Source organism: Heterodontus francisci, chromosome 4 (assembly GCF_036365525.1).
Source record: "Heterodontus francisci isolate sHetFra1 chromosome 4, sHetFra1.hap1, whole genome shotgun sequence".
Taxonomy (NCBI): Eukaryota; Metazoa; Chordata; class Chondrichthyes; order Heterodontiformes; family Heterodontidae; genus Heterodontus; species Heterodontus francisci.
Genome location: NC_090374.1, coordinates 199,739,817 through 199,762,533, shown reverse-complemented (window position 1 = coordinate 199,762,533; position 22,717 = coordinate 199,739,817). Strand labels below are relative to the sequence as shown.

At 42.4% G+C, this 22,717-nt stretch overlaps 1 protein-coding gene across 14 annotated transcripts in view; it reads left to right on the top strand.

Moving 5' to 3' along the window:
* The window catches only part of LOC137369472 (multiple PDZ domain protein), a 419,370-nt gene that overhangs the window by 170,500 nt on the left and 226,153 nt on the right, over nt 1-22,717 (top strand). For 12 of the 14 annotated variants that reach the window (XM_068030738.1, XM_068030729.1, XM_068030739.1 and 9 more), the window contains exons 16-20: nt 3,337-3,420; nt 10,673-10,861; nt 11,076-11,285; nt 12,887-13,015; nt 18,911-19,060. In XM_068030738.1, the coding sequence (XP_067886839.1) occupies nt 3,337-3,420; nt 10,673-10,861; nt 11,076-11,285; nt 12,887-13,015; nt 18,911-19,060 (762 nt within the window). The remainder of the gene's footprint in view (nt 1-3,336; nt 3,421-10,672; nt 10,862-11,075; nt 11,286-12,886; nt 13,016-18,910; nt 19,061-22,717) is intronic. The other 2 variants (XM_068030740.1, XM_068030727.1) reach the window with 1 other exon arrangement.

Here is a 22,717-nt window from a genome sequence, read left to right as displayed (position 1 = left end):
GGTGCTAACCACTGTGCCGCCCCTCTATCTCCTCAAATTTACTCAGTGTTCCGGCATCCACTGCATTCTGGGGTAGTGAATTCCACAGACTCACGACGCTTTGAGAGAAGTAATTTCTCCTCATCTCTGTTTTAAATCTGCTACCCCTTATCCTAAAACTATGACCTCTTGTTCTAGGTTGCCCCACAAGAGGAAACATCCTCTCTACGTCTACTTTGTCAATCCCCTTAATCATCTTACATACCTCAATTAGATCTCCTCTCATTCTTCTAAACTCAAGAGATTAAAGGCCTAAATTGCTCAATCTCTCTTCATAAGACAAACCCCTCATCTCTGGAATCAATCTAGTGAACCTCCTCTGAACTGCCTCCAATGCAACTACATCCCTCCTCAAGTAAGGGGACCAAAACTATATGCAATACTCCAGGTGTGGTCTCACCAATGCCTTGTATAGTTGCAGCAACACTTCCCTACTTTTATACTCTATTCCTTTAGCAATAAATGCCAAAATTTCATTTGCCTTCCTTATTACCTGCTGTACCTGCATACTAGTTTTCTGCAATTCATGCACAAGGACACCCAGATCCCTCTGCACTGAAACACTGAAGTTTCTCTCCATTTAGATAATAATTTGCCTTTCTATTCTTCCGGCCAAAATGGATAACCTCACACTTAGCCACATTAAACTCCATCTGCCAGATTTTGGTCCATTCACCTAACCTATCCATATCCATTTGTAAATTTCTTATTTCTTTATTGCAACTTACTATCCCACCTATTTTTGTGTCATCTGCAAAGTTGGCTAGAGTACCTTCTGTCCCTGAAACCAAGTCATTAATATAGATAGTAAATAATTGGGGCCCGAGGACCGAACTCTGTGGCACCCGACTAGTTACATCTTGCCAACCAGAAAAGGACCCATTTATCCCGACTCTCTGTTTTCTGTTGGTTAGCCTATCCTCTATCCAAGCTAATAAATTGCCCCTAACCCGATGTGATCTTACCTTGTGTATTAACTTTTGTGCGGCACCTTATCAAATGCCTTCTGGAAGTCCAGATATACTACATCTACAGGATCTCCATTATCCACTTTACTTGTTCCATCTTCAAAGAACTCTAGCAAATTAGTCAAACACGATTTACTCTTCATAAAACCATGCTGACTCTGATGAATTGTGTTTTGACTTTCTAAATGTCCTGTTATTACTTCCTTAATAATGGATTCCCACAATTTTCCAACGACAGATGTTAAACTAACTGGTCTATAGTTTCCTACTTTCTGCCTCCCTCCTTTTTTGATTAAGGGCATTATATTAGCATTTTTCCAATCCTGCTCATTTGGGGAAGCACCTAGAAGGAACATAAGGATTTGAGAAGGCAAATGCCTGTACACTTGCCAGGTAGAGCACTATTAATGACACATACTCTATGTCTGAAGAAAATAAATTGATTGCAGTTTATGTGAACTTTGTTTAGAGATCTGTGCGTAGTAAATTATGTTAAGAATTCACAGCAGTTTAGATTATGCAGTGAACAATTTTAGTAATGGGGCAAGTTGGTCCACATTTGGACAGGACTGTTTTTCCATTACCAGATCAGACACCTATCTGAGTATGCCGTCTTTTAGAGCTGTTATAAGTTTTCCAAGTTGTGACTAGGGATACGAAAAGTGATATCCTCTGGCTTATTCTCCCATTCTGCCATTAGTTGCGATTGGGTCTTGCTGTCCACCCTTTCTAAAGTGTTGCCTCTCTGTGTAGTAAATACGTATTTTGTGTAACAAACTGCTATTCTCTTGAGACCATGGTAGGTCTTCACTGTAATTCTTACTGATCTGTCCAGGCATATGAAGCTCAGTGCATTACAAGTAAGAGCATGTGGAATCTTGCCTTCAGTTCCTTGTAATAATATTCACATAATATTAATGAATTGTGCACTGTCACACCAGCATAAAGTTATAGTGGAAGTTTATGCTGAGGCCAAAAGGAGTTCTCCATTCATTATGTCAGCTGGAAATTGGCGTCAAGACCAAGTGCAGCTCTTAGCTAAAGCGAGGCTAGAGGGTGGGTGATAATTGAATTGGACCAGGAAGGGTGAGGAACAGAGAGGTGGTGAAGCGGAGGATGAAAAAGAGGAGGGGGTGGTGCAAGACAGCAATGGAAAACAGAGGGAGGGTGAAGTTGAGATGAAAAGAAAATTGAAGAAAGGACAGGGAAGTTAAGTTAATCAGCTAAGTGATATTCAGTGGAAGAGGGGAAGGCTGGGTTCCAGTCACAAAGCTGATGGTCATTATTGGAGAGGCAGTTGCTTGACTGAGGTGGGTGGAAGGAGGGTTGGCTGGTGCATATTGCAGTTTGATCACTATATTTCTGCTGCTTGTGGGGAGTGCAGGCTGGAAGATTAATACTGCATATCTGTGCTCTTTGGCGGAGAGGGGAGACCAAGTGCATTATCGTGAGTTCAGCTCATTTGGGCACTGGTGCACATAGCACATCAGGCACTGGTGTGCAAGGACTACATTATATCTCCTGTAGTGATGCTGTGATGAGACTTGATTCTGATTAGACAACAACTAACATCTTCTAAACTTTTGCTGTGAATAAACAAGGTACCTATCAGGCACACCTAAATGACTTGCCCTGTCTTTAAAAATTCCTGTGGTACCCCATTAACCTATAAACCGCCTGAATAAGTTGATTGTACATGGTATGGAACTATGTATTTACTGCTGTGATAAGTAGTTTTGTCCATGAATGTACTTAAGTAGGGAAGATGTTCTTAATTGTTATCTCGCTCATTTTTTTCACCAAAACTGAGTTATATTACAATGCAGTCTATTAATCTATAAAGTCAGGAACTAAACTTCATAAATGTCTCAAAAGCAAAGTACTGTGGATGCTGGAAATATGAAATAAATTCAGAAAATGTTGGAAAAAAGTTCAGGTCAAGCAGCAGAGAAACAGAGTTAGCATTTCAGGCTGATTTATTTATTTTTATTCATTTGATGACCATTGTAAAGGCCTCTCTTCACAGCTGCTGGCTGACCTGCTAAGTGTTTCCAGCATTTTCTGTTTTTATTTCAGATCTGTCTCCCTGATTAGATACCAAATCATTTTAGAAAATGTCTGCAAGCATATATCGTACTTAGATAATTGCAAGAGGGGACATGACCTAAAAATCTGAGTGCCCAGTTATCCACAGGCACCATTTTCTAAAGCACTGATAAAATTGTAATTTTTTTAATTTTTGTAGCTTGCGTGTTGTGGATAGTTTGTTAGAAAAAAAACAATAATTGTGGTATCCAATTCAAGTGATTATGTTGGACATGTTTTCTAGGCGTTGGAGTTTCTTCCTTCATCAGTGCCTTTGGCTTGGATTGAAGATCAAGAGGAATCAATTATTGCTCAAGGTTTTTTACAGGTATAGATTTTTGTTGAGTCTAGTTTGAGTTTGATTCAAGTTGATATTGAGTACGTCTTTGTCAGAATCTTTGTCTTGATATCCATACTAAGTGTGGGAATAAGTCCTCAGATAAGTGATAGAGCAACCTAGCACCTGAGCTCTTGGCTGCCCACTGAATTAGAAGCAGTGCTACATGATATGCTACCAAGGAAGCTTGCCATCTGTGCAACTGAATGGTACCATCCACATAGGTCATGCATTTCAGCATGTGTGCAAGGATATGCAGCCCTGGTTCGGGTCACAGCTACCATTATTATCTCTGTACAGAGAGAAATCGTTCTGCTATCGTATCTGGGCCAGAGCAAGCTTTCCATTGTCAGCTTCAATCCTATTTGGCTGCCCTTTCTCCATCTCTTTAACTATCTGCTCTATTCAAATGCTTATTAAATGCCATTTTAAATTATTTTTGTCTCTGCCTCAACAGCTGATTATGGTAAAGAATTCAGTACTTTGAAAAGCACCTGTATAAAATAATACTTCTAGCTTTCATCTTTGTTTTTCTATTGCTAATTTGCCTGCTTAATGACTCACCATCTAGGGAAACAATGTTCCTGATATAAATGGGGCTGCAAGTTTGTAGTGGAAGGGCTGGCAAGGAGTGAGGGCTTAGGGACAAGAAACTCGGAAATATGGGTTTCCCAAATGTCCTGCAGTTTTTAACTACAGGCCGTCATTTGACTTTTTTCCTCCAGATTTTCTGCCTGACAGTTAGCCTGATTGGCTGCCTGCCAGGTGGAAAAGTCTGTGACAGAAGGACACAGCAGAAGAGCAGGTTGGGGGCGATCACTGTTGGAGTTCTAGTGGTGGGGGGAGGGAGTGGGGAGAGATGATGGTTAAGGGTTAGAGTCACAGAATCATAGAGAGATACAGCACTGAATCAGGCCCTTCGGCCCACCAAGTCTGTTCCGACCAACAACCACCCATTTATACTAATCCTACATTAATCCCATATTCCCTACCACATCCCCACCATTCTCCTACCGCCTACCTACACTAGGGGCAACCTGCAAGTCTTTGGCTGTGGGAGGAAACCGGAGCACCCGGCGGAAACCCACACGGTCACAGGAAGAACTTGCAAACTCCGCACAGGCAGTACCCAGAACTGAACCCGGGTCACTGGAGCTGTGAGGCTGCGGTGCTAACCACTGCGCCACTGTGCCTCCCGTTGGGATCTGGTCATGGAGGGACAGGGTGGAGATGGTGATTGGGAGGAGTGATCGCAGAGGGGGGAGAAGACAGATCTTGGGGAGCTTCTAGGTAAGCTTGTTGGACGGGGGGCTGCATTCTTGTTCCTCTTGGCCCACAAGCAGTGTTTCAATGGCACTTAGTTTTAGGGATCCATCCTTTCTCACCTCCTACTTGCTGGGTGTCTTGAGGCCCGAGAAACCTTTCCAGCATGAGTTAAAAATTGAAATACTGTTAAAAAGAAGGCATACAGTCTCCTTATAAGATTTCAGTGACAGACCGTATTCTGGGAATGCTTTGGTCACGCACTCCTTATCCTGCCTCTGTTAAAACTGGAAATTGACAAGTTCAAGGCAGTTTAGGTTCTTGTTTTAAATTTTTAGCATTTTAACTAGGGCGGCACAGTGGCGCAGTGGTTAGCACCGCAGCCTCACAGCTCCAGGGACCCGGGTTCGATTCCGGGTACTGCCTGTGTGGAGTTTGCAAGTTCTCCCTGTGTCCGGGTGCTCCGGTTTCCTCCCACAAGCCAAAAGACTTGCAGGTTGATAGGTAAATTGGCCATTATAAATTGTCACTAGTATAGGTAGGTGGTAGGGAAATATAGGGACAGGTGGGGATGTTTGGTAGGAATATGGGATTAGTGTAGGATTAGTATAAATGGGTGGTTGATGTTCGGCACAGACTCGGTGGGCCGAAGGGCCTGTTTCAGTGCTGTATCTCTAATCTAATCTAACCTCCCACCCGACCCAAACCCACCCATGTTTGGGGGGGTTACAATTACCCCCAATATTTCATTGATCAAGCCCCAATATTTCATTAATCAAGCTTCCAAAATTTTTCATGATTTTGAAAATTAGATCCCTTCTTAACTTTACCTTTTCAAATGTAAAAAGCCCAAATTTTTCGAGCCCTTTTAATAACCATGATCTGTATTCCTTGATATCATGTTGTGAATCTTTACTGTAACCTTACCATGGTTCTAGTATCATTCCTGTAGGGGAGTGCAACAATACTCCAACTGTGTGCTAACCGTTATACAAACTCAACCTGGCTTCCTTTTGTATATTCAATGCCCCAGTTGCTCTTTTATTGTATTTTAATCTGCACTCCCATCTTTGAAGATCTATGGACTGAATCTTGATGGGTGGGTTAGTTAAGCAACGGGACAGGGGGTGGGCAGGTGGGGTTTGGGGTGGAGATATTTCAGAATTTTTGTTGGGCAGTCCAGACGTTAGGGTTTGGTGTGGAGTTTTGACTTCACAGTGTGCGTACTTTTGCTTTGACAGGTTCCCCACCCGGAAGTCAACCTAATTGACAGGCTTGGTTCCAGTCGGGTGGGGAGTATCATGGAGGCAGCCTGAGCTGCAGGTAAATCACCTGCTGCTGCTAGTGGGGGAGTGCTGGGGTCAGGTCTCTGACAAGAGGTGTGGGGTTGGGGGTGCACTGATCCCCAACTATGGAGCTTTGGATAACCGATCCCCAACCTGTGTGAGGTGGGGGTGGAGTTTGGGGGCTGGAGAAAAGCATTCACCTTCTCCCCAAAGCTCTCCTTGCCTGCCATCAGGTGCTGGGTTTCCCGATGTCTGCGAGGTGAACAGGTTAAATAGGAAGCTGCTAGCTTCATTGGAATATTTTATTGACCAACCTGCCTTTCTGAGACTGGGTTGGCTGCTCGCTTCTGTTAAATATGGAAGCACGTGGGTTGGGTTTGGATTTGAGATTTTTAAAGTTTTAACATGCCATCTGACCCCAATCCACCCATTTTTGAAGTTTAAGATTCAGTCCAATGGGCGAGATGTTAACTCACTCAAAACCCACTCAATTACACAGTTAAAATCAGTACCAATGTGTCTGTACCCCTAGATTTTTCTGTTCCACTTCTCTGTAGGAAATTAATCATTTCAGTGTACACTCCTTTGCTCTCTTTTCCCAAAGATACTACTTCATATATTGCTAAATGCATTTGTATCTCCACCATTTTCACGCTCCGTCTTCATCCTCCTACCATCTCACAGTTTGTTATCCTAGATTGACACCAGCAGTAAATTACAGTACCATCCCTTTCCATTTGTGCACATTGGTAATAAAATTGGGGAATGTAAAATGTCCCAGCATAAATCCCTGGGGCAGAGCGCTACTGACATCCCTTAAATCTGCAAATTTTACCTCTACGCTTGGTTCTTTGTCCTCTGATCAAACTGTTATTCCTGAGGCTTCATTTCCTTTAATATTATGTGATTTAATTTCCTAAGCCTGTATCTAGTTGAACGCTATCACAAAATCCATATGTACAGTGTCCTTGGTCTGTGCACTTTGGGCTGTATATTAATATGAGTTATGGGGGCTGCTTTGAGGTCAGGAAACTCCGAAGAATAAGCTTTTCTCAGGTCCTGCCTAATGTAACATTTCCCGGCTGCAGCCAACCAGGTTAGGAGGCTAGCTATCTGTCAGGTGGATAGACCATAGGCACAAATGCGTCTTCGTTTCAACTTGGCAAAGGGCGAGTACGCCACCGTGATGACTGCATATGCCCCAACTCTACACGCCGCAATGAAACCAAGGATGATTTCTATGCCAGACTTGACCATGCTGTCTGTGGGGTTCCGAAGGAGGACAGGCTTATTCTTCTCGGAGACTTCAGTGCCAGAGTTGGAAGGGATTCCAATCTCTGGAATGGAACCATTGGCAGGGAAAGAATTGGAAATGTCAACTCCAACAGCATTCTTCTCCTTATCAAATGTGCAGAACATGGACTTATCTTCACCAATACCCTGTTCCGCCAGAAGAACAAATACAAAACGTCATGGCAACACCCATGGTCCAAACACTGGCACCTGATCGGTTACGTCATCATCTGTGCCCGGAATCGCGAAGGTACCATCAGAGCAGTGGCAGGAGCTGATGGCTGTTGGACCGATCATCAACTTATTCATTCAATCATGTCCATCAAACTGGCTCCCAAACGACAGATGCAACAGAAGAGGTGTCCACAAAAGATCAACATCGAAGCTCTGAAGGATCCAATCAAAAGAGACCGATTGCAACAATGCCTTAGGGAAAAACTTTCAAACTTCAATCAAGAACAGAAGAATAGTGTCCAGAGCGCTTGGGATGTCCTTCAGTCCAATATCATCATTGCCTGCAAAGATACACTTGGATTTTCTGTCAGGAAACATTAGGACTGGTTTGATGAAAATTATCAGGCTATCAATGAACTGATTGATCACAAGCGCAAGAATTTCTGTGCCTGGCAGAATGACCCAATTTCAAAACAAAAGAAACTGGCTTACCAACAAGCAAATGCAGAGGTACAAAGGAACACCCAAAACATGAACAGGTGTGATGGCCAGACAAGGCAAAGGAAATTCAGCATCTCGCTGACATTAATGATATCCTGTGCAGGTGATGAAAGTGATCACACAAATGAAGAACAACACAGCAGCAGGAGGTGATGGAATCCCCACTGAAATCTTTAAGCCCGGAGGAGAGGAACTAACATTACAGCTCCAGCCCTCAATCTACACATCTGGAATAAGAGGAAGTCCCAAATGATCTCAAGGGTGCTATGATTGTGACAATCTTCAAGAAAGGGGACAAATCCAGCTGTGGAAATTACATAGGCATCTCCCTGTTCTCCATTGCAGGAAAGATAATTACCAAGAAACCTTCTGAACTGACTCCGTACATTTTCTGAAGAACTACTCCCCAAATCTTAATGTGGATTTAGGCCATGATTTTCACTCGCCAACTACAAGAAAAATGTCACGAACATCATCAACCTCTCTACATAGCATTTTTGACTTGTCAACGGCCTTTGACTCTAAATCGTGAGGCACTTTGGAAGACTCTGTTGAAGTATGGATGCCCTCCAAAATTCATCACCATTCTTCACCTTCTTCATGATGATATGCGAGCTGTGATCCTTAACGACAAATCCATTGCAGACCCCTTTGAGGTTAAGACATGAGTTAAACAAAGTTGTGTCATCGCCTCAACTCTTTTAAAATCTTCGTAGCAGCTTTGCTCCATCTGACAAGAGACGAGCTCTCTGCTGAAGTGCAGCTTATTTATCAAATGGACGGTAAACTATTTAATCTCTGGCAACTCCAGTCAAAAACTAAGACCATTCTGACTTCCGTCATTGAGCTCCAGTAGGCTGATGATGCTGCAGTTAGTGCTGTGTTGGAAACGGATCTTCAGAGAATCGTCATATTTACTGAGGCATATGAGAAGATGGGATTCACCCTCAACATTCAGAAGACCAAAGTCCTCCATCAGTAATGCACACACCCCAGCCCCAGAATTTATGATGAGTGCTTGGAAAATGTGGAACACTTCCAGTATCTTGGAAGTTCTCTTTCACAGAAGGCTGACATTGACAAAGAAATCCAGCATCGCCACCTGAGCAAGCGAGTGTTTGAAGATCACGACATCAAAACTTGACACCAAGCTCATGATATGCCATGCAGTCATGATCCCTACCTTACAGCACGGGGCTGAAACATGGACCATGTATAGAAGGCACCACAAAGCACTGGAGTCATTTCATCAACGCTGCCTGCGGAAGATCCTACATATCAAGTGGGAAGACAGGCGCACCAACATCAATGTCCTCTCACAAGCAGGCACCACAAGCATCGAGGCTGTGATTATCCACCATCAGCTTTGTTGGGTTGGTCATATAGTTCTGATGTCAGATACCTGGCCCCCAAAGCAGGTGGTCTTCTCCTAGCTCAGTCAAGGCAGACGCATCAGAGGAGGACAAAAGAAGCACTTCAATGATGTGCTGAAAGCGAACATGAAGAAATGCAATATTGACATCAACTCCTGGGAGACCATCACCCTGGACCGAACCAGATGGAGGCAGAGTCTGTGGGCAGGATCCCAGCGTTTTGAGACCCAACAACGACAAAATGAAGAGGAAAAGCGAGAGCGGCGGAAAGAAGTCATGACCCGAACTAGTAATACACGACCAGACATCCCACAGGACAGCAAATGCCCAGCATGCCAAAATCGTGTAGGTCCCGAATTGGCCTCATCAGCCATCTTCGGATTCATGGAAGGCAAATATCCTCCCCTGCGAGGGATAGCCAATATATATAATAACATATATGGGCTAATTAGGAGCAGTCTGTATGGATTTGTAGAGGGCAGGTTGTGCTGAGATTGGAAGGGTTATGTTGGAGGAGATCAGAGGACTCAGGCAGTTGGGCGGGGCAGATCGCAAGGGTTGGGGGAGATCGCAGAGTCATGGGGAAATTGAAAGAATTGTGGATGAGATCGGAGATCGGAGGCCTCAAGGTGAGGACTGGGCAGTGCCATCGGAAGTGTCGGTGGAGGAGCTTGGAAGGCTCAGGGTGGTATTCCATCAGGGGTTGTGGGTGCGGGGAGTGGATTGGTGTCGCAGGTAAACTGAGCCAGAAGGTACGCTGAAAGGCACCTCCCTCTTCGATCCAATGGTCCTCACTTACCTTCAACTGCCAGGTTTCCCGGCACTTGGCAGGCTAGGGTTGAATTAAAAATGATTGTTAAATATGAGGCACACAACCTCATTATAACATTTAAATCGCTAACCCGCCTCCTGGGAGCAGAGTTATTGCACCCATCGCCCCCATCTCGCCAAGTTAAATTTGAAGCCAGCAGGTTGGGCTGTGAATCAGATCTTGATAGTTTTACCTCCCACCTGACCCAAACAGGCTTGTGTTTGGGGGTTAAAATTGCCCCCTTTGTAATCCCTTCAGAAAACACAATTAAATTAGTAAAGCCCAATCTGCCATATACAAATCCATACTGACTGCTCCTACTTAACCTATGCTTTACCATGTGTTAGTAATTTTGTTCCATGGTGGTTAATGTACAAGTGAAATAGTTTCCACATAGGGGTATGTTAAGGTTAGGAATTCCATTTATAATTGATCTGATGGACCAAATCACCTTTCTTGCTTTAGGTTTTGTTGTTTAAATTTAGGAATAACTGTATACTTTTTAATGAAAACCTTTTTGTAAAAAAATGTGGCTTTTCCAGAGGTACGTCAATCTAAATGATATTCCTGCAACATCTGAGACAGATGATGCTGCTGTGGTTGAGATAGAAAGTACGCAGAATGGCGTGGAGGCACAAGGATCTCATCTGGCGATGTGGGAGGCTGAAATCCAAAACATCGAACTAGAGAAGGGTAGTTCAGGCCTTGGGTTCAGCATTCTGGATTATCAGGTATGTAATTCTGGTCTGTCTCTAATATGCTGTATGATAGAACTGTCCGTGTCTTAAGTTGTTTGTTTTAATCATATGTTTGTTTTCAGAGCATACTTAGAATTTATGCTTATTTGCTTTTAAATTAGATCCGCAGTAGTTTAAAAAGAAGTCATTATATTGTTTTTGTATTTTCAGCTTTAAATTGTTAACATTTTTGCACTTGTAACCACAGGATCCGGTTGACCCAATACGAACAGTTATAGTGATTCGCTCATTAGTGCCCAGTGGTGTGGCAGAACAAGATGGTCGACTTCTTCCAGGAGACCGACTCATGTTTGTCAACAGCATCAACTTGGAGAATGCTACTCTTGAGGAAGCTGTTCAGGCACTGAAAGGTGCATCAGGAGGCCAAGTTAGAATTGGGGTAGCCAAGCCTTTGCCAGTAAGTTTTTTTTTAAAGATTTTAAGTGGTGGGACTGATCCGAAATTCTGTAATTTGATATGACATTAACCAAAACTTATTTGGGCACAGTGGGATAGAAATGTGCAGTTCCTCCAGGCTGTTAGAAGCAGTGTGCAAGATTCATGTTCCATTTCAGGACACAGCAACTTAAAGTACAGCACACGGGGGACCGGATGAAACTGTTCTCCAGGCCATACATTTGACACCCCTGATGTGCATGCTACTTTAAAAAAATGCTTTTTGGAAGAAAACTACAGATCAGGATATATTTTTGTATTGATTTTGTGTAATCTTTTGTTCAAGTATGCTTATATTGATTGCAAAATGGATTGGACTAGGACATAGGATACATGACCCAATGATTGCCCCAAGAAATAGAGTTTATGTTCTTCGATGTAATTCTAGATTAGACAGAAATCCCTCCTTCTTATCCCATTCAACTAAACTGAACATTTCAACCATGTTTAAGATATATGTCAATCAAGTGCAAATCTAGTACAAGGTGACACTTCTCTTCATTGTCATGACTATGCTCTGATATTGTTGTGCCATTTAACATGATGCCATTTTGATAACGATAGCTACCTGATTAGCCACTGGGAGGGTATTGCTGGAACCTGCATTTACCACTATATATTGAGGAGCTTACTCTAGCTTTTAAATTTCAAAAACTGAGTATTTCAGCTCCGCTATGATTTTGAAACCTAAAGTAATCAATCTGATATAGTATTGATTTTATTCTGAAAGACTGGCCTTGTAAAGCTCATGTCTGGGCAAATTCAAATGAGGTTTGCTATTATGACTTTTGAATGTGACATTTTAGTTGAGCGCTCTAAAGAGCAGAGGAAAAATCGCAGTAGGGCTAGGATTGATGGGGCCGATAAGTTATTATGGATTTTTCTTTGACTTGAATTATGTGCTTGAAATAATTGGGCTGAAGTATGACCGAGCAATTTGTTGTACTGCTTGTGTTTATACATGAGGCGTCTGAACAAACACTGCAGAATGGGCGTACTTGTACTTCAGTTACGTAGCTAGTTGGAACACCTGTTTTTACTAGCACTATCTTTAAAAAAAATTGCTTTTTAAAAACCAGCTTGTATTTAAGCTCTGAAGTGCATTTAGTCTTCATGTAACTACTATAACAATTTTTGGATGCTTTGCCATAGTTTCCTTACTTCTTGTGCAGTTGTTTTTAAACAATAGAAATACAGCATAAACTGTGATGAGAAACAGCATTGTTCCTTGTCTGCACGTATAATTGTTGGGCCTGAAGTTCAATGGTTCTACTTATTTTTGGGAAGCGTATCCGTAGTTTCAACTCTACCGTTCAGGTCTATTCAGTTTGCAATTCTGCTCCACAAATCGGAATTTTATGAAAGGGATGTTGCCTGTTTTCTCAATGATTTGTGAAAACTATGTCACTGCAAATGCTATGAGAACTTGGGCAATCTTATAAAATAGATTAAAAATTGCCTCTTTCAAACGAACATGGAGTCTTCCAAGTAACTATAGTGTTTCATGTATATCCATTTTGCATGTCTGCTGCTTGTAGTACACTGAAAACTCCACTTTCTCAGCAGTTTCCTCCAGAGGAGGGGAATGTGCCTACTAAAGAAGAATCTTTACTCTACTTGAGTCAGCCTTGTGACGGTGAACAGGAGGAGGAGGCAGCCGATGCTGCTGTCTTTCATGCAGAGTTAGCACTGGTTAGTTACATTTTCTTTCTGAACTGCATACCTTTGGGCATCTTTATCTGTTCTTTTCTGGTCTACTGGCATCATAAATCACTGTTGTGTTTTATGCTTGGTCCAGCCTGTGCAAAGTATGAGTTAAGCTTGAACTGATAATTGCCACCCCACGAGCAAAATAATCAAACGTTTCTGAGTTAAGGATGAGCTCCTCGAAGGGAAGGAGAGAATTAAGCAATGGCAGCAAACATTAGTGATAGCAGCGTGGAGGCTACTGATTACCTGCCTCAACCATAAATGATCTGGAGCTGGGAGTCACAAGCACTATGACAAAGCTAATGAAGGTGGTTGACTCCAAAACAGAACAGTATGGGCTACAGTAGGATTTGAGTATTCTTGGGGATTGGGTAGATAGGTGGCATCTGAAATTCATTGTAGAGCAATGCAAAGTGCTTCACATGGGGACAGCAAAGCCAGGTAGGGACTATTACATAAATGGGAAGAAAATAATATGCATGGAAAATGAAAGAGATTTGGGGACCCTGAGTGGTAATTGGAGCTACTGCAACAATGGCAGTGAGTAAAGCAAATCAGTTGTTGGGATGTGTTAAAGGATCAATATTGTCATCCTGACAGTTGGTGCCACTGTACTTAGAATACTATGTGCAGTTTTGGTCCCCATAGGACAAAAAAGATATGGCTGCTATTAAAAGCATACAGAAGAGACCAACCAGAATGATTGAAAGGATGGATAGATTCAATTATGAGGAGCGATTATGTAAATTGGCATATTCTTACTGGAAAAGAGAAGGTTGAGTAGTGATTTGATAGCTATTTTTAGGATTCTAAAGGAACTAGATAATGCAGACCATGACCAGCTCTTTCACCCTGTCCAGAACAGTAGGAACAGAGGAGACGGCCTGCACTTGAAGGGGGAAAATGCAAAATTAATCTGTAGAAGTAATATTTCAATGAGTAAGTGGTCAATCTATTGGAACAGACTCCCCAGGAAGACAGTCGAAGCTGAATGAATCAATACTTTCAGTGAAAATTAACTTGATTCATTTCAAAAAATATTATTTTGATACAGTGCATGAGTAATTTTAGACATGACTTATAGTAAATGTAGTAGACTTGTGAGGAACAAGTGACTTTAGACCTGTGGTTCCCAAAGCTTTGTACCACTGAAGGGTTTTCCTTGCCTCATGTCTGCGTCTGTTGTCTTAGCCTCCTTCTGTGCCATTTTGATTCTATCAGTCCCTCGAGTCCATGCCGGCTCTCGAGAGCAATCCAGTCAGTTCCACTTCCTGCTCTATTCCCCTAAGTCTTGCAAGTTTATTTCACTCAATTGCCGATCCAGTTTCCTTTTGAAATCTCAGTCTTAAACATTTCAGTTGACCCAGTTTCCATAGTCTTTAATGAGAGAGAGTTCCACATTTGACTATCCTTTGTGTGAAATGTGCCTGATTTCACTCCTGAACAGCCAAACACTAGTTTTAAAATTGTGCACTCTTGCTCTGGATTCCTCCACCAGAGGAAGTAGCATCTGTGGCCTGGAAATATGGCTACGCCCATTTTTGGATGTGTGTGGGACACAGGTTTCAGTCCTGAGTCTGGTTGGTGAGGCCCATCAAACCTCACATTGCTGACAGCGAATCATCCAGATAAGCAGCCGGGGTTTTGGTGTGCGGGAGTGGTCCATGCTTGTGGAGTTTGGGGGGCCATTGGTGGTTGGGTCTGAGGGATCACTAGTGTTCTGTGGGGAACATTCTTTGAGCATGGGGTTGAGAGAACATTCCTGCTCCTCTCAGTTCCACATTCAGCTAAGTATTGAGGCCTTTATGCCAGGTAGCATCATCTTGTGTGCAATTTCAGCACTTGGAAAGTGAAGGGCTGGGACATTCAAAAAATAAAAATCAGTCCTGCAAGACATGCAGGATCCAAATTTGAATAAATTATTCTGCCTTTCCAATGTATGCACTTGCTGCTCATGACCTGCCTTATTGGATATAACAAGTGATGTATTTCCGCCTGGAAAGGAAATGTGTGCTTGCTTCTTGCATGCCATGTTGGGAGATTAGGAGGCTGTTTAGCACCCAAGTAGCACAACCAAATTTCTAGGCCTCCACATCTACTCAATTGAATTCTTTTATCATTATTAAACACCTCAATTAAATCACCCCTCAAAAAAATTTAAATGAAGGGAATACAACCAGTTTTATGCAACCTGACTTCATAATTTAACCCTTTAAGCCTCTGGTAAACCCTCACTGTACCCTCTCCAAAGCTAATATTGTCAATATGAAGTAAGGACCGAGAAGCTATGTCTTGTGGTGGGGGAATCCAGAACAAGGGAGCACAATCTTAAAACTGGAGCTAGGTCAACCAGAAGTAATATCATGAAACACTTTTTCACGCAAGTGGGAGTGTGGAATTCTCTCCCCAAAAGGCTGCAGATGCTGGGGCAATTGAAATTTTAAAGATTGAGATTGACAGGAGTTTTATTAAGTAAGGGTAATATGGGATATGGATCAATGGTCGGTAAATGGAGTTGAGGTGCAGATCAGCCATGATCTAATTGAATGGTGGAACAGCCTCCAGGGACTGAATAGCCCACTCTTGTCCCGACATTTCCTATGTTGCATTTTCTTTTAAACTGCCATGTTGTGTCGCAACAACTGCTGTAACTATAATAAAAGCAAAATACTGCGGATGCTGGCAATCTGAAATAAAAACAAGAAATGCTGGAACCACTCAGCAGGTCTGGCAGCATCTGTGGAAAGAGAAGCAGAGTTAATGTTTCGGGTCAGTGACCTTTCATCGGAACCGATGAAGGGTCACTGACCCGAAACGTTAACTCTGCTTCTCTTTCCACAGATGCTGCCAGACCTGCTGAGTGGTTCCAGCATTTCTTGTTTTTATTGCTGTAACTATAAAGCTATCTCAAAAGGACCACACAGTCCAACAAAACAGACCATGCACAACAAAGAGAAATTAGAGGGAACATTGCTGTCCATCAGCTGAATTTTTGAGGTGTGTGCTTGAAAATGCGACCATTCATCAAGATAGAACAAGCTTTTGAAAAGATGGAGAAATTGGCAATTAACAATTTTCCCCTGATTTTGGACAAGGAGAGAAAGGAAACCAGACAGGGCCATGTATAAACATTGGTAGGAGTTGTTTATAGGCTACCAAACAGTAGTGGTAGAGTGGGGCATGGTATTAGTCAGGAGATTAGAGAAGCATGTAGCATGGGTAATACAGTAATCATGGGTATGTTAGGAATGGATTTCTGGAGCACTATGTTGAGGAACCGACTAGAGAACAGGCTATTTTAGATCTAGTATTATGTAATGAGAAAGGATTAATTAATAATCTTGTTGTAAAAGAACCTTTAGGGATGAGTGACTATAATATGATAGAATTTTACATGATGTTTGAAAGTGAGGTAGTTCATTCTGAAGCCAGGGTGTTAAATTTGAACAACGGAAATTATGAAGGTATGAGGGACAAATTGGCTGAAATGGATTGGGAAAACACAATAAAAGGTATGACAGTACATAGGCAATGGATAGTCTTTAAATAATTATTACATAGTTTACAACTATGCATTCCTTCAAGACATAAAAACCCCAAAATAAAGGCAGTCAACCATGGATAACAAAGGAAGGATTGTATAAGATTAAATGTTGACAGAAATAGTAGTAAACCTGAGGATTAGGAAGATTTTAGAATACAGCAAAGAAGGACCAAGAAACTGTTAAAGGGAGAATAGAATATGCATGTAAACTAGCAAAAAACATAAAAATGGACTGTAATAGCTTCTATAGGTATGTAAAAAGGAAACGTTTGGCTAAGACAAATGTGGGTCCATTACAGGCAGAGTCAGGAGAATTTAAAACGGGGAACAGAGAAATGGCAGGGAAGCCATTGAGGAAGATACAAGAAATCTCCCAGAATTAGAGATCCAAGGGATTAGGGAGAATGAGGAATTGAAGGAAATTAGTATTAGTCAGAAGGTTATATTGGAGAAATAAATGGGACTAAAGGCTGATATGTCCCTGGGACCTGATATTCTACTTCTGAATGCTGAAAGAGGTAGCTATGGAGATAGTGGATGCATTGGTGATCATCTTCCAAAATTCGATAGATTCTGGAATGGTTCGTGGAGATTGGAACACAGCAAATATCACCTCACTTTTTACGAAGGGAGGCAGAAAGAAAGCAGGGAACTACAGACCTTTTGCCTTACATCAGTAGTAGGGAAAATGTTAGAATCTATTCTAAAGGATGTGATAAATGGACACTTGGATAATAATGATCTGATTGGGCATAGTCAACATGGATTTATGAATGGGAAATCATGTTTGATGAACCTGTTGGAGTTTTTTGAGGATGTTACTAACAGAATTGATAAAGGGGTGTCACTGGGCGTGGTATACAGGATTTTCAGAAGCTTTTGATGAAGGAGGCCAGTTAACAAAATTAAAGCACATGGGATAGGAGGTAATATACTGGCGTGGATTAAGGATTGGTTAACAGGCAGAAAACAGAAAGTAGGAATAAACGGGTCATTCTTGCGTTGGCAGGCTGTGACTAGTGGGGTACTGCGCGGATCAGTACTTGGGCCCCAGCTGTTCACAATACATATCAATGATTTGGATGTGGGGACCAAATATAATATTTCTAAGTTTGTGGATGACACAAAACTAGGTGGGAATGTGTGTTGTGAGGAAGATTCAAAGCGGCCTCAAGGGTATTTGGGCAGACTTAGTGAGTGGGCAAGGAAGTGGCAGATGGAATATAATGTGGAAAAATGTGAGGTTATCCACTTTGGTAGGAGGAATAGATGTGCAGAGTATTTCTTAAATGGTAAGAGATTAGAAAGTGTAGATGTACAAAGGGACCTGGGTGTCCTTGTCAATAAGTCACTGAAAGCTAGCATACAGGTGCAGCAAACAATTAGGAAGGCTAATGGTATGTTAGCCTTTATCTCAAGAGGATTTGAGTGCAGGAGTAGAGAAGTCTTGTTTCAATTGTATAGAACCTTGGTTAGTCCTCACCTGTGTGCAGTTTTGATCCCCTTACCTTCGGCAGGATATTATTGCCATAGAGGGAGTGCAACAGAGATTCACCAGACTTGTTCCTGGGATGGCGGGACTGTATTATGAAGTGAGATTGGGGAAACTGGGTTTGTATTCTCTAGAGTTTCGAAGAATGAGAGTTGATCTCATTGAAACCTGCAAAATACTTAAAGGGATAGACAGAGTAGATGCAGGTAAGATGGTGGGGAGTCTAGCTCCAGGGGACACAATTTCAAAATAAGGGGGAAGCCACTTAGGACTGAGATGATGAGAAATGTCTTTCATCAGAGGGTTGTGAATCTTTGGAATTCTCTTACCCAGAGGTAAGTTTAAAGCAAAGATTGACAGATTTCTAAATATTAATGTCAAAAGGAAATGGGGATAGTGTGGGAAAAAGGTATTGAAGTGGATGATCAGCCATGATCATACTGAATGGTGGAGCAGGTTCAATGGGCTGTATGGCCTACTCCTGTTCCTACGTTCCTACAAAACTGCTTACTCGCTTGTCCACTCAGGTTCACATGTGGAATTTTTAATTTGTTGTTAAAATTATAATTTTTCTAATACATACATCACCAGTCAGGAAAGGCTTTAGTTTATGAGTCTGATCAGAATAGGCACCACTACCAAGTCAAAATAAGCACTGAGCATCTTCTGTGCCCTATAGTGTTGCTTTGCAACTCGGTGATTTCTCTGATCAATTATGGGAACCGTAACTACATTTGAAAGCTTGTTTTGGCAATGTAAAACACTTAAATATAATTCAGTAATCAACTTTTTCTCCTGTGTGCTTGCAGAAGATATTTAATCTCTGTGTATTAATTTCTAGGTAGAAGCAACTGAAACAGGCTTTGATGATGAACATACATTTGATAGGGAGTTATCTTTCGAGGGAGAGGATATCCTTCAGGTCTCCACTGTGGCCATGCATGGCAGCGCTTGTAGTGAAGACCTTTCAATTCCATCAATGGTTTACAAGGTAATGAAACTGCATTACGTGAAATGAAACTGCCACTATAATAAAAAATCGTCAGTAGGTTGTCATTTTTAATTTGTGTAATGCCACAGCTGTCTTCCGGAAAATATTGTACATTTCACGGTGTTGAATAAATCCTTTTTTTATCAAAATAAGTGGTTTAGGAAGGGCGTTCCAGAGTGGAGGCTCAAACTAGCTCAAGGTTGTGTCATTGATGAAGGGAGGTCACAGAAGGCTGGAGTTAAATTGGAATTGGAAACTGGGGACCATTGTTGATCTGAAAGAATAAGGATGAGTGGGACAAAATGTGAGACAGAATGTGTGTGACTGAGTTTTGGACAAGTTGGAGTTTATGGGAGGGGAGGTCAGTAGGAAAGCATTGGAGTAATTGTGTCTGGATCTGAAAAAGATGCTTTGAAGGGTTTCACCGATGGTTGTGCTTGATGTGGTTCAGCCTCAGATTGTGGCTGGCGAAGGGAAGCAAGGGAGTGGAGTGAGCAGCTTCGCCAAAAACAGTGGCTCTGGTCTTCTCAATGTTGAGCTGGAAGAAGTTATGATTCATATTGGGCAAGCAACCTGATAGCAAGAGGCAGTTGATAGTTTGAGCAAAGTGGTGGAGCAATCGAGCTGGATGTGTATGTGAAAACTGGCCAGTACCTATGCATATTTCAATAAGGGAAAAGGTGAAATATTGATTTTTCAGTTCTTGGAGGGGGGAGGTGGGTAGGGAGAGAAGGGAAGATATGTCATTGCTAGAATTGTACTGGCTACATTTTGATAAGTTGGAACAGAGCCAATATAAGGGTTGGTCTAGTACAGATGGAGATGAAACAAAGGCATTGGAGAATCATAGAATGATACTGCACAGAAGGAGACCATACATAAAATCATGCCAGTGCTGGCTTTTTGAAAGAGCTCTCCAATTAGTTCCATTCACCTTAATCTCTGTCCTCTGGTTACCAACCCTTCTGCCCAGGCAATAGTTTCTTCTTATTTACTCTATCACAGAACACCACAATGAAATCTCTCCTTAACCACCTCTGCTCCAAGCTGAACAACCCCAGCTTTTCAAGTTTCTTCACATAACTGAAGTCTAGGATCCCTGGCACCATTCTATTAAATCTCCTCTTCAGCTCTCCAAGGCCTTGGCATCCTTCTTAAAATGTGGTGCCCAGAGCTGAACACAATACTCTTCCAGTTTGGCCTAACCAGTGATTTACAAAGGTTTAGCATAACTTCTTGCTTTTGTAGTTTATGCCTGTTTTGATAAAGCCAAGGATCTCATTTTTTTAACAGCCTTCTCAGCCAGGTCTCTCTCTTCCTGCATCCCCATTAAAATTGTACCATTTAGTTCATTTTGTGTCTCCTCATTTTTCTTACCAAAATGCTTCAGCTTGCACTTCTCTGCATAAATTTCATCTGTCATTTGTCTGCCTGTTTCATCAGTCTTTGTCTTCCTGAAGTCTGATTACTTCTCACTGTTTACTACATTTCCAAGTTTAGTGTCATCTGCAAACTTTGAAAGTATGCCCTGTGTCCCAAGTCCATGTCATTAATATATATCAAGAAGAGCAGTGGTCCTAATACCTCCCTGGAGGACACCACTGTATACTGTTTCCAGTCTGAAAAACCACCATTCACCACTATTCTCTGCTTTTTGCCCCTTAGTCAGTTTTGTATCACTGCTGCCACTATCCCTTCAATCCATGGACTTTAATTTTGCTAATAAGCCATTGATGTGTTACTTTATCAAACACGTCTTGAAGGTCCATATGCACATTAATCAATCGCACTGCTTTCCTTAACCTTCTCTGTCATAAAACTCAATCAAGCTGGCCTAAAAAACACATTTTGGCTTTAACAAATCATGTCATTTTTAAACCTCTACATTTTCAAGTGATAATTAATTTTGTCTCGGTATCCCACCACTGTGATAGCCAGGTTTTACTTTCTTCCCTTCTCTGAACAGGGCTATGTAACACTTGCAATCCTCAAGTCCTCTGGCACTCGTCCCATGTCTAAGGGGGATTGGAATATTGTGGCCACAGCCTCTGCTAACTCCACCATTACTTCACTCAGTAACCAAAAATGCACCGCATCAGGACAGAGTGACCTTTCTACTTTGAGCTCTGGGCCAAGTGTCCTTTCTGCGTCATAGGATTCATGGTCAGCTATGTTGAATACTGTTCAAAGGATGAAAAGGGAGAATGCATCGCAATCATAGAGGCTGTCATTTGGAACTTTGGCTAGAACTGTCTTGGTGCTGTCAGAAGGAAAAATACCAATTGGAGAGATGGAACCAGATTTGAGAGAGATGGACACGGACCTGATAGATGATAAGATATTTGAGTACCTTGGAGAGGAAAGCAAGTTTAAAGATAGAGTGCCAGTTAGACAGAACAGATTGTTTATGTATGTTTTTTGATGAGGGGTTGATAGTGATTTTGAAAGTGGGAAGAACGGTTCTGAAGTAGACAAAATTGTTGTCAGTCAGCTAATATGAGGATCAGGAAGGGGAGTTGAGTGCCAAGAGTTGAGTTTCAACTGAAGGAACTGAAGTGGCTGTCATGAGCTGAACTCGGAGAGGAGAAATTGTGCAAAAACTGTGTTAAACTTTGTAAGTTTGGGTGAAGATTGGCAGTTGAAGATGAGAGATAGGGGGACAGAGTGAAGATAGCCAGATGCTTGGTCTTTTTGAATGCTGCAAGCTTTGCCTCCAAAGTGGCACCTCCTGTGTGCGCCTTCTGGTGCTAGCCACAGCCGATGACAGTTTAGTAGGGCGTAAGCTGGCGCACAGGGAGCAGCTGCCAGAAGTATGCAAATTAAGCATATTGTGAAGTCATTTGGCCAATAACACTGATTTGATGCCAGCAGTGGCCTTTTCGAGCTCAACACTGCAGCTAATGCCCTCTCTTAACCTCGCAAGACTGAACTCAGCAGCAACAAGAACACCCCACAAACATTGTTTAAAGGAGTCATTAACTACTTTGACGTTAATTGCCGATTGTTTTCAGCTGGCTGTTATTACAATTGTAGTAGCGTTTGGTAGTTTCTAGAGTGTTTGAAGCTGCTAGATACTACAGCGGGTGGTATGGCACATGCTTTAGGAATTTGTCCTGAGTTCAGGGATTCTGCACAAATTACTTGCTGTTGGACATGGATACAGTAGTATGCATCCCCTTTGGCCTATAGCACGACAAGGAGAATGAGCAGACATGACACTAAACAGGACAAGTTGCTGGAAGAGGTAGGAGGAGGGGAAAGAAGGCCATATACGCCCAGGATTTTCAGTGAACAATTATCCGAGCTGAACCTCAGCGAGGAGCATTGGGCTGAATTTTGCCGACAAGGATTAAGTTCCACCACAGCGGCCGAAAGCGGGAGCCAACCCCGCTCTGGTGGGCGGCAGAACCCTGGAGCAGGCCTCTGTCGGAGGGAGGGGTTGTCATATTGCAGCAGCTGTGTTGTAGTCGCGCGGGTGTCCATTGCCACCGGGACACGCTCTGTGGGCCATGGAGTGGCCGTAAAGGTGAGCCCCCCCACCCCGCGGGATCCCGCTGGGAGGCAGCCAGGATTTACCTGGTGGTCTCCCAACGTAGCAGTGGGCCCTCCCGCTTGGGCAAAATGGTGGCAAGGCTGGGAAGTGACCCTTAATTGAGC